We start from the raw sequence: 12,968 nt of genomic DNA on the forward strand, positions 1-12,968 counted from the left end.
AAACAGAGTGATCTATTTCTAGTGTTTTATTTCTGTTAATGTTGATGATTATGGCTTACAGCCAATGAAAACACAAAAGTCATTATCTCAGTAAATTAGAATACTTTATAACAACAGCTTGAAAAATGTTTTTAAAATCCAAAATGTTGGCCTACTGAAATTTATGTTCAGTAAATGCACTCAATACTTGGTCGGGGCTCCTTTTGCATCAATTACTGCATCAATGCGGCGTGGCATGGAGGCGATCAGCCTGTGGCACTGCTGAGGTGTTATGGAAGCCCAGGTTGCTTTGATAGCAGCCTTCAGCTCGTCTGCATTGTTGAGTCTGGTGTCTCTCATCTTCCTCTTGACAATACCCCATAGATTCTCTATAATAGATTATCTATGGGGTGAAGGTCAGGCGAGTTTGCAGGACAATCAAGCACAGTGATACTGTTGTGTGTAAACCAGGTATTGGTACTTTTGGCAGTGTAGACAGGGGCCAAGTCCTGCTGGAGAATGACATTTCCATCTCCAAAACATCTTGTCAGCAGAGGGAAGCATGAAGAGCTCTAAAATGTCCTGGTAGACGGCTGCGCTGACTTTGGTCTTGATAAAACACAGTGGACCTACACCAGCAGATGACATGACTCCTCAAACCATCACTGATTGTGGAAACTTCACACTAGACCTCAAGCAACTTGGATTGTGGCCTCTCCACTCTTCCTCCAGACTCTGGGACCTTGATTTCCAAATAAAATGCAAAATTTACTTTTATCTGAAAACAACACCTTGGACCCCTGAGTAACAGCTCAGGTCTTTTTCTCCTTGGCCCAGGTAAGACGCTTCTGGCGTTGTCTATTAGTCATGAGTGGCTTGACACAAGGAATGCGACACTTGTAGCCCATGTCCTGGATACGTCTGTATGTGGTGGCTCTTGAAGCAATGACTCCAGCAGCAGTCCACTCCTTGTAAATCGCCCCCAAATTTTTGAATGGCCTTTTCTTAACAATCCTTTCAAGGCTGTGATTATCCCTGTTGCTTGTGCACCTTTTTCTACCACACTTTTTCCTTCCACTCAACTTTCCATTAATATGTTTGGATACAGCACTCTGTGAACAGCCAGCTTCTTTAGCAATGACCTTTTGTGGCTTACCCTCCTTGTGGAGTGTGTCAATGACTGCCTTCTGGACATCTGTCAAGTCAGCAGTCTTCCCCATGATTGTGGAGCCTACTGAAACAGACTAAGGGACCTTTTAAACGCCTAGGGAGCCTTTGCAGGTGTTTTTTGTTAATTATTCTAATTTACTGAGATAATGACTTGTGTTTTCATTGTCTGTAAGCCATAATCCTCAACATTAACAGAAATAACCTCTTGAAATCATAGTCATAGTCATAGTTAGTAAAGCCGAATAAAGACTTGCGTCCATCAAGTTCGACCTGTTAGTTCTGTAATTGCTAAAGTTGATCCAGAGGAGGGCAAAAACCCCAAATGATTTAGCCAATCTTCACCTGATGAAAAATTCCCTCCCGACTCTGAAACCAGCAGTCAGAATAAATCCCTGTATCAACCTACTATTTTATTCTATTTTTAAGTATATGCAGAAATCTGCCTGGTATCTAGAAAAGCATCCAGTCCCCGCTTGAACTGGTTTAGTGAATCCGACATTACCGTCTCCTCACTCAGTGAATTCCATATTCTCACTGCTCTTACCGTAAAGAACCCCTTCCTATTCTGGTGCTGAAATCTTTTCTCTTCCAGTCTTAGTGAATGCCCTCTTGTTACCGTAATATCCCTCCTTTTGAACAAATCCCGGGCAAGGTCTCTATACTGTCCCCTAACATATTTGTACACATTTATTATGTCCCCCCTCAACCTTCTCTTTTCCAGGCTGAATAGTCCTAGTTTTGCCAACCTCTCTGGGTATTGCAGTCCCTCCATTCCCCTTATTAATTTTGTTGCCCTCCTTTGTACCTTTTCAAGCTCATTTATATCCTTTCTATATATTGGGGCCCATAACTGAGCACAGTATTCCAAGTGTGGTCTGACCAGTGCTTTGTACAGTGGAAGAACAATGTTCTCATCCTTTGCAGCTATACCTCTTCTGATACATCCCATTACCCTGTTTGCCCTTACAGCAGCGGCCTGACTTCGGGCACTCCAATTTAGTTTGCTATCAATCAAGATGCCCAAGTCCTTCTCCATCTCTGAATTCCCCAATGATTTCCCATTCAGTGAGTACTGGTGACTTCCATTTTTCCTTCCCATATGTATGACCTTACATTTCTCCTCGTTAAACCTCATTTGCCATTTAATGCTCCACCTACCCAGCTTATCCAAATCCCTCTGTAGGTCTTCACTATCCTCTTTTGTATTAATTGTTTTACATAACTTTGTGTCATCTGCAAATATTGATATTTTACTATTTATCCCGTTGACTATGTCGTTAATAAAGATATTAAATAACATTGGGCCTAGTACAGACCCCTGTGGTACCCCACTAGTGACGCTTACCCAATCTGAGTATATTCCATTTATAACCACCCTCTGCCTTCTATCCTTTAGCCAGTTAGCTACCCACTTGCAGACATTTTCGCCCAGCCCCATCATTCTCATTTTGTATACCAACCTATTATGTGGCACGCTATCGAACGCTTTTGAGAAGTCGAGATACACGACATCCACTGGTTCCCCCTGATCTACTCGAGAGCTAACCTCCTCGTAGAAGTCAATCAGGTTTGTTTGGCAGGAGCGATTCCTCATGAATCCATGTTGGTTCGGGGTTAATAGATTATTAGCATCAAGATGCTCCATGATTGCCTCATTAATAAAGCCTTCAAAAATTTTGCCCACAACGGACGTCAGACTCACCGGCCGATAGTTTCCGGCGTCACTTTTCGCTCCCTTTTTGAATATTGGCACTACATTCGCCTGTCGCCAATCAAGTGGTACAGACCCAGTCTCAACAGAGTCCTTAAATATAAGATATAACGGTCTGTCTATCACATTACTTAGTTCCCTTAGTACCCGTGGGTGTATGCCATCAGGTCCTGGTGATTTGTTTATTTTAATGTTACTGAGGCGTTTCTGTACCCCAGCTTGGGTTAGATTTGTCATACTTAGTGGAGGATTAAGTTTGTCACTTCTCATTTCGCCTGTTCGTTCTTTTTCCTTTGTGAAAGTTGACGAAAAAAATTTATTTAATAGATTAGCTTTATCCTCATCTTTCTCTATGATTTTGCCTTCATCACTTTTTATCGGTCCAATATTATTCGATTTAATCCTTTTACTATTTATATACGTAAAGAACAGTTTGGGATTTGATCTACTTTCCCTAGCAATACGTCTCTCTGTTTCCTCCTTTGCTATTTTTATTTGTTTTTTGCAGGTTCTCGTTTTTTCCTTGTAACACATTAGTGCCTCCTTGCTGTTTTCCTGTTTTAATCTCTTGAATGCCTCTTTTTTGCTATTTAACGCCCCTTTTACGTTCTTGTTCAACCATATTGGTTTCCTCTTATTTCGGGCCCTTTTATTCCCATACGGTATATACCTCTCGCACTGAGTATTCAGAATTCTTTTGAAGGTTTCCCATTTACTATTCGTATTCCTTTGATTAAGAACTTTGTCCCAGTCTATAAGTTGAAGGTTTTCTTTCAGCTGATCAAACTTCGCCCTCCTAAAGTTTAATGTTTTAGTTGTTCCCTTATTGATAACCCTACTGAAGGGCATTTTGAAATTGATAATATTATGATCGCTATTACCTAGGTGCCCCCCTATCTGTACCTCAGTTATTCTATCAGGCCTATTAGTCAATATTAAGTCCAACACGGCCTTCCCTCTCGTTGGTTCCTGCACTAGTTGGGAGAGATAATTATCCTTGATATTTGTCAAGAACCTTTTTCCTTTCTGCGATCTACAGGTTTCTGTTTCCCAGTCAATATCCGGGTAGTTGAAGTCCCCCATTACAATCACCTCATTATGTTTTGCTACTTTGTCTATTTGTCCTAATAGCAGTTTCTCATTCTCCTCTGTTATATTGGGTGGCTTATAGCAGACCCCCAGTAATATTTTATTATTATTTTTTGCCCCCTCTATCTCTACCCACATGGACTCGACCCCCTCTTCTCCCTCTCCTATATCTTCCCTTAGTCTGGGCTTTAGACGTGACTTTACATATAAGCAGACTCCTCCGCCCTTCCCCTGTTTCCGGTCCCTTCTAAATAAACTATAATCTGTTAAATTTACCGCCCAGTCGTAGCTATCGTCTAGCCAAGTCTCTGTTATACCTACGATGTCATACCTCTCCTCCGATATAAGCGCCCGCAGCTCATCCGCCTTATTGGTCAGGCTTCTTGCGTTGGTCAGCATGCAAGATAAAACTTTGGGGTTATTTAGCATCCTATTCTTCTCTAACGATCTAACTGTACTATCCCCACCCCCCTCTCCACCCTCATTATATTCACTTCTCCCCTTCCCCCTTGCTTGCCTCACATCCCACCTATTTCCTTGGCTTCCCCCCCCCGTCTCTAGTTTAAAAACTCCTCCAACCTATTAGCCATCTTCTTCCCCAGCACCGCTGCACCCTCCCCATTGAGGTGCAGCCCGTCCCTACGGTAGAGCCTGTAGCCGACAGCGAAGTCGGCCCAGTTCTCCATGAACCCAAACCCTTCTGCCTTGCACCAACTCTTTAGCCACTTATTCACCTCCTAACCTCCCGTTGGCGCTCCTGTGTGGCTCGCGGGATTGGTAGTATTTCTGAGAAAACTACCTTGGAGGTCCTTGCCCTAAGCTTCCTACCTAGATCCCTGAAATCATTTTTAAGGACCCTCCATCTACCACTCACTTTGTCATTGGTGCCAATGTGGACCATGACCGCTGGGTCTTCGCCAGCCCCACCCAGTAACCTGTCAACCCGATCCGCGATGTGCCGGACTCGAGCGCCAGGGAGGCAGCACACCGTTCGGCGATCCCGGTCTTTGTGACAGATTGCCCTGTCTGTCCCCCTAATAATAGAGTCACCCACTACCAGGACCTGTCTAGCCTGCCCTACACTTCCCCCCTCCCCCTCATTACTGGAGCATACACTCCCCCGGCGGTCAGAGGATCTGTCGTGCTCCAATAATGCCGGTTCTGAACCAGCCTTCCTATACTTCTTCCCTCTATCCCTTCTAACTGTTACCCAGCTCCCTGCCTGTTCAGCCTGCGCTTCCCCACTAAGCTCCACCCCCAGTGTTGACCCATTGAGTGTCTGCTCGGTGAGCAGCAAACTCCGTTCCATGTTGTCGATGCTCCTCAGTACCGCTATCTGACCACTTAGATCCAGGATTTGGGCTTCCAAGTGCACGATATGCTCACATCTCTCGCAGCAGTATGGATCCCTGAGCGGTAGCTCAGGGAATGCATACATTGCGCAAGATGTACACTGCACGGCTCCGGCCAACATGGACGTCATTCTAAATATGGGGATACAGTCAGTATATATGTACAAGTACAAAACACAATTATTTATATATAGGTGTATGGACGGGGATCAATTAGGGATGTGCAAGTGTATCGATTAGATATCGGCCCGGGATCAGTTAAGTATGGACGGGGGATCAATTAAGTATCAATTAAGTATGGACGGGGGATCAGCTGAGTGGGTCAGGTGGATTAATTAAGTATGGACGGTGTGTCAATTAACTATGGACTGGGATCAATAAGTATGGACTGGGGAAATAATTAATTGTGGACTAGGGAATCAATCAATTAATTATGGACAGGGGGTTTAATTAAATAGGATGGGGGGTAAAGCAAATAAATAGGTATGGACGGTGGGTCAATTAACTAAGGACTGGGGATCAATAAGTATCAATAATATCAATAAATATGGACTGGGTAAATAATTAATTGTGGTCTGGGGAATCAATTAATTATGGACAGGGGTTAATTAAATATGGTGGGGGATAAGGCAAATAGATAGGGACTGGGGATGAGTAAAAGTGGACAAGGGGAATCTATTAAATAGCACAAGGGGGATCAATCAATTATGGGCTGGGGGGGTCAATCATTTAAATGTGGTCAGGGGGATCACTTTAATATGGACGGGGGGTGGTCGGGGATCAATTAAATGAGGACGGGGGGTCAATTTAATGTGGTCAGAGGGATCAGTTAAATATAGACGGGGGTGTTCAGGGGAATCAATTTAAATATGGACGGGGGTGATCAATTAAATATGGACGGGGGGGTAATCAATTAAATATGGACTAGGGAATACAATACAATTACAATACAGATACAAATACAATACAGTACAGTACACACTTGGGTTCAGTAGGGCCGCTTATCGCGGCCTCCTGCCCCTCACTCACCTCCTCTAGGGACGCTGCACGCTATCACAGCGCGCTTGTCCCTCCGGTCACCTCTTACCGGTCCTCCTGATCACCTCCTGGTCACCACCACCTGGCACCCTCCGCTGGCCGGCACTGCACGCTGCCACAGCGCTCTCTTGCGCTCGTCCCTCCGGTCGCCTCCTACTGGTCCTCCCGGTCCGCTCGGTCACCTCCGCCTGGCTCTCCTCCCTTCCCAGGAGCTCTCTCCACACACAGCACAACTCTTGCAGCACACGGCAGGCTCCGCCTCCACCACTTCCTGTCAGGCCTCCTCCCACTTCCTGTCAGTGAAGATCACTCTGTTTGTAATGACTCTATATAATATGAGTTTCACTTTTTGTATTGAAGACCTGAAATAAATTAACTTTTTGATGTTCTAATTTAGTGAGATGCACCTGTATTTATACATGCAAATGAGATCTCCTCTGAGGCGTATTTTTTCCAAGTTAAACAAGCCCAACTTTTTCAACCTCTCATCATATGAGAGGCCTCCATCCCTTATAATAATCTAGTTGCCGCCTTTGAACTGACTAACTACTGAATATCCTTTTTAAAATGTGAAGCCCAAAACTGGACCCCATATTCCAGGTGTGGCCTCACTAGTGATTTATAAAAGGGTAACAATACCTTGGAATCGCGGGATTTTATCTTTTTTTTTTTTTTTTATACACCCTAAAATCTTGTTTGCTTTTGTTGCCGCTACTTGACATTGAGCACTGCTGCTCAGCTTACTTGTAACCAGAATACCCAAGTCCTTCTCCTGTTCTATAGTCCCGAGTATACTCCCATCTAATGTCTATGCAGCAACAGGATTAGTCCATCCTAGGTGCATTACTCTACATTATCTACATTAAGGCTATGTGCCCACATAGCAGATTTGATGCAGAGCGTTTTTGCCTCTCTCTGGCAGAAAAAAACGCATGCAGATTTACAGTACAGACCAAAAGTTTGGACACACCTTAGCATTTAAAGATTTTTCTGTATTTTCATGACTTTGAAAATTGTACATTTGACACTGAAGGCATCAAAACTATGAATTAACACATGTGGAATTATATACTTAACAAAAAAGTGTGAAACAACTGAAAATATGTCTTGTATTCTAGGTTCTTCAAAGTAGCCACCGTTTGCTTTGATGACGGCTTTGCACACTCTTGGCATTCTCTTGATGAGCTTCAAGAGGTAGTCACCGGAAATGGTTTTCACTTCACAGGTGTGCCCTGTCAGGTTTAATAAGTGGGATTTCTTGCCTTATAAATGGGGTTGGGACCATCAGTTGTTTTGTGCTGAAGTCTGGTGGATACACAGCTGATAGTCCTACTGAATAGACTGTTAGCTGCTTTTTTCTTGCCATAATACAAATTCTAAGTAAAGAAAAACGAGTGGCCATCATTACTTTAAGAAATGAAGGTCAGTCAGTGCGAAAAATTGGGAAAGCTTTGAAAGTCTCCCCAAGTGCAGTTGCAAAAACCATCAAACGCTACAAAGAAACTGGCTCACATGAGGACCGCCCCAGGAAAGGAAGACCAAGAGTCACCTCTGCTTCTGAGGATAAGTTTATCCGAGTCACCAGCCTCAGAAATCGCAGGTTAACAGCAGCTCAGATTAGAGACCAGGTCAATGGCACACAGAGTTCTAGCAGCAGACACATCTCTTCAACAACTGTTAAGAGGAGACTTTGTGCAGCAGGCCTTCATGGTAAAATAGCTGCTAGGAAACCACTGCTAAGGACAGGCAACAAGCAGAAGAGACTTGTTTGGGCTAAAGAACACAAGGAATGGACATTAGACCAGTGGAAATCTGTGCTTTGGTCTGATGAGTCCAAATTTGAGATCTTGGAGGAGGAGGTGTGATGGTGTGGGGGTGCTTTGCTGGTGACACTGTTGGGGATTTATTCAAAATTGAAGGCATACTGAACCAGCATGGCTACCACAGCATCTTGCAGCGGCATGCTATTCCATCCGGTTTGAGTTTAGTTGGACCATCATTTATTTTTCAACAGGACAATGACCACAAACACACCTCCAGGCTGTGTAAGGGCTATTTGACCAAGAAGGAGAGTGATGGGGTGCTACGCCGGATGACCTGACCTCCACAGTCACCAGACCTGAACCCAATCGAGATGGTTTGGGGTGAGCTGGACCGCAGAGTGAAGGCAAAAGGGCCAACAAGTGCTAAGCATCTCTGGGAACTCCTTCAAGATTGTTGGAAGACCATTTCCGGTGACTACCTCTTGAAGCTCATCAAGAGAATGCCAAGAGTGTGCAAAGCAGTCATCAAAGCAAATGGTGGCAACTTTGAAGAACCTAGAATATAAGACATATTTTCAGTTGTTTCACACTTTTTTGTTAAGTATATAATTCCACATGTGTTAATTCATAGTTTTGATGCCTTCAGTGTGAATGTACAATTTTCAAAGTCATGAAAATACAGAAAAATCTTTAAATGAGAAGGTGTGTCCAAACTTTTCGTCTGTACTGTACATGCTTTTTTTCTGCCAGAGAGAAGCGTTTTTTCAGCGTTTTTACATGCGTTTTTTCAAGCACTTCTCCAAGCGATTTTGAGCATCACTTGGGAAAGTGCTTCACAAGTTGATCACACAATATAAATCCATGCAACCGGCATGGATTTATAATGTGTGAACAACTTAGATGCTTTAAATGCTGCATCTATAGTATAAAAAAACAAAAAACCTGTATATTCACCTCTCCGGCGGCCCCCGGTCTGCTCTCCGGTCTCCTCCGGTCTGCTCCCGGCCGCACCTTCTCTCTTCAGCGTCCCGCAGTGTACTGTCAGGATCTGCGGTGACATCATTTAGTCAGCTGATGGTCACGCGACCACGGACGTCGGCGGTCAGGTGATGGTCGCGTGACCATCAGCTGACTAAATGACGTCACCGCAGGTCCTGACAGTACACTGCGGGATGCTGAAGAGAGAAGGCGCGGCTGGGAGCAGACCGGGGGCCGCCGGAGAGGTGAATATACAGGTTTTGTTTATTTTTAACTTTTTTATTTCTTTTTTTCACCGCTTAGTAGCCGGGATGAAGAGGAGTTGTAGTCTCGTCTTCATCCCAGGTACCACACGCACCGCGATTACGCTGCAGCGTAATCGTGGTAGAAATGGTCATGCTGCGTTTTGCAAAGCAATGCGAATTCGGCGTGCAAAGTAGCGCATCATGTGCACAGCACGTCTGAATTCACATTGCTTTGCATGGCAGACTGTTTTTACAAGCGTTTTCGCGGCCGTAAAAACGCCACAAAAACGCTACAAAAATGCTACATGGGCACATAGCCTTATACTCGCTTGCCGAGTATATGCCCATTCAGTCATCTTATCCAGATCGTTTTGCAATATTGTAATCTTGTTGCTCTATTTAATTCCTCCTGACCACTTTCTTGTGTTCAAGGGTTATCACCTATCTAGTGCATAGGGGATAATTTAGACTGGAATATCCCTTTTAAGAGGATCTGTCGGCTCTCCTACAATGTCAGTTTTACTAAATACTTAAATTCCTCACAAAACAACAATTGTGTTTTTATTTTTAATGAACTGTGTGTTGTCATTCCTCTTTTATGCCTCCTAGAAATTTATCAGTTTGACAACTGAGTGTTACTAGTTGATAGTGTGTCCCCCACAGTCTTGCACTGTCCAATCAGAGCGCACAATATCAGTGTAGGGACAAGCTTCTTTGACTTAATCATGCATATCCAAGTAAAAAAAGGCCAGACTATAATGAATATCCCCTCCACCCTCTACAATTTAAGGAAGTAAACTCCACATAAAAAAAAAATTATCTTCATTCAGGCTGTGTGCCCATTATGAGTTTTTCAAGCGTTTTTTCTGCGGAATTTCCGCAGCGTAAAACGCTTAGTAATCCGTGCCCCATGATCCCCAATGAAAATCTGCATGTTCTGTGCCCATGCTGCGCAATTTTCCGCAGCGGAAAAATCCGCAGCATGTCCATTATTTGTGCGTTTCTGCACGCGGATTTGAGGTCCCAATGCATTTAAAAAACGCAAGTCAAATCCGCATGTAAAACCGCTGCAAAAATGCATCAAAAAGTGTGTAAAATCCGCAAGCGTTTTTGACTGTCAAGAACATGCAGAAACGCTGCAGAAATTTTCTGCTTCATTTCTGTATCGTGCGCACATACCCTAAACACACAGAAAAAAAGTTCAAAACTCACGATTAAAATAGGACGCTATAATACAGGACTAAACACACGATGGTGCAAAATTTTATTTTACTGAATAATAATTACATCAGGTGCTCAATAATGCTGTGAAATAAATTGCATCATCTCCAATTTAGAACCAGTGTACAGCCCACAATCCCCATAGTACACATACCAACCATGTTGAAGTGATGTATTCCAAAATAGGGAAGCTAAAATGAGAAAAAAAGAGCAACCTGTGAGCAAAGAAAATTTAAAGGACTGTCAGAATACACCCTAACGCGCGTTTTGCATTTCGCTTCCTTTGGGGGGATGGTGATGAACGGGGGAAGGGCTATAACACTGATCATAGGAGAGTGTGATAGTCATACATTTCTAGTAGATACAACAGAGGATGGCACAATGGCGAATTCTTTTAAAAGTGCTGTAGTATTTCATACAAATATTACCAAGAATTTACTAAAACAAACATATTGAGAGCTGACCGATCCTCTTTCCCCAAAAAAAGGGTATAATTGTAAAATGCTTCTTTAAAAAAATATATATATATTCTGGAGCGCCTTGATTAGCTCTTGATACTGTCCGTCTTCACTGCTACCACACTTCCAATGCTGCAGAGGCAAAGATGCCTCATGCTGAAGCAACGGAAGCAGATTAGGCCAGCTTCATGACACTGCCGCTGGTTTGAACTGTCAATCAAGCAGGACTGTCCATCCCCAGTAATCAGAATAATCCAGAAAATGTACTGGCTGGGGAGCGGTGCGCTCCTGAGCGCGGGAATAACCTTTAGATTCTGGAAAAGCTGAAACATCTTGATTGTGCGTGGGTTAGGATCTTCTCTTATTCTTACTGCCCCTGTGTGAGTGTTATCAGAGCCTCTTCCGTCTATTCTTTGTAACCTGGCTCACCTTTCACTGGTTTTAGTACAAATCTGTCATCTGTATACAGAAATATAGACAACTATGTCTTGTAATAGTCACCAGATTGATGTGTAATGATCGTGGGTTTGTCCAAGACAACCCTCCGATATATCCTGAAGGTGTCAGAGGGCACAGTAATCAGACTACCACCCTTGTGAACTCTGTATTGGCAAGTAAGGGTGTGAGCCCATCCTACAGTATATGGGTACTATTAAATGGCTATGTACTGTAAATAAAGGATATATGTGTATATAAAGTTCATATAGACTCCATCCTAGAAATTTCTGCATTGTGTAAATACCTTTTATATTTTCTATTCCCAGGAGGCTGTGAGGACTGCTGAAGATGTCCGATAGTGTGGATATTGAAGAAAAACCTCCAGCCCCCCCTCTTAGAATGAACAGTAATAACCGTGATTCTTCAGCGTTAAATCACTGCTCAAAACCACTACCCATGGCACCCGAGGAGAAGAACAAGAAGGCCAGGCTGCGCTCTATTTTCCCAGGAGGAGGGGATAAAAGTAAAGTATCCGTGTATAATTTTAGGAGCCTCGTCTGTCATGGTGCTTTGTTTCTATGATTTTTTTTTTAATTTCATATTTGTTGGATTAAAGCACCACTCCAACGTTTTTTTTTTTTATTCTACCGCTGGAGTGGTGCTTTCAGTGTAAGTCTCCTACCCCCTGTCTGATACTCACCTGCCACCGCCTTCATCCTTTTCCAGCGTTGCTCTCGTCTGTCATTCGCGAAAAGTGACCTGCTGACCACTCCAGTGTTTCATGAACTGTGCCGGAGGTCACTTTTCAATATAAGTCTGTGAGAGCCTTGTTCTGGCCTCGTTCTCGCTCTCCTAGACTTGCACTGAGCTTATGTGACGTAACTTCTGACTTCCGGACGGTCAGACGTTATGGGCACAAAATAGCGCCGCAGGACTGGCGCAGCATCGATGAAAGGTGAAGCCGCTGGAAGATGAGTATAAGAACCGGGTCAGGGGGCTTACATTTAAAGTGCCACTCCAGTGCTGAAAAAAAAGCAAACGCTGGAGTGGTGCTTTCAGTAGCCATTCATATTATACAAAGGATGATAGGAGGCTCCTGTGGTCTCTTATTAGGAACTATGACAGACACATTCTTGGGGAATATATACATATTACAATATGGGGAATATATACATACCTGCACACACATACACAAAGCATTGGTCACAAGGAGTAAATTAATGTGAAATGTGGCACTCAAAGAAAATGGAATGGAGAGCGATGCTAATCTTTTACCCCAAAAAAGTGAGAAAAAGTGCTTCCTATTATGTAGTATTCAGATGTGCTAGCCCTGTGAAATCAAGCTTTGGAACAGCATAATACACTTTGAGTGCACAAACACCCCCTCAATGTATTTTTTATGTGTTGCAGCAGCTTGATTTCTCAGCATTTTAATTGTTATCCTAGGACCTACACAACCATGACACTGGTTTCAGTAGGAAGATCGGACATACAGATTCTTTTAAATAGGGCAACTTGCGTTCAAG

General features: G+C 43.4%; 1 protein-coding gene across 5 annotated transcripts in view; it reads left to right on the forward strand.

The window, feature by feature from the left end:
• PAK3 (p21 (RAC1) activated kinase 3) overlaps nucleotides 1-12,968 on the forward strand; it is a 199,028-nt gene that overhangs the window by 110,164 nt on the left and 75,896 nt on the right. For all 5 annotated transcript variants that reach the window (XM_073641130.1, XM_073641129.1, XM_073641131.1 and 2 more), the window contains one exon: nucleotides 11,769-11,965. In XM_073641130.1, coding sequence (XP_073497231.1) covers nucleotides 11,791-11,965 — 175 coding nt within the window. In that variant the 5' untranslated portion in view covers nucleotides 11,769-11,790. The remainder of the gene's footprint in view (nucleotides 1-11,768; nucleotides 11,966-12,968) is intronic.

The sequence above is a fragment of the Phyllobates terribilis genome, unplaced genomic scaffold (assembly GCF_046119375.1).
Source record: "Phyllobates terribilis strain yellow unplaced genomic scaffold, ASM4611937v1 Scaffold_7__3_contigs__length_470593459, whole genome shotgun sequence".
NCBI lineage: Eukaryota > Metazoa > Chordata > Amphibia > Anura > Dendrobatidae > Phyllobates > Phyllobates terribilis.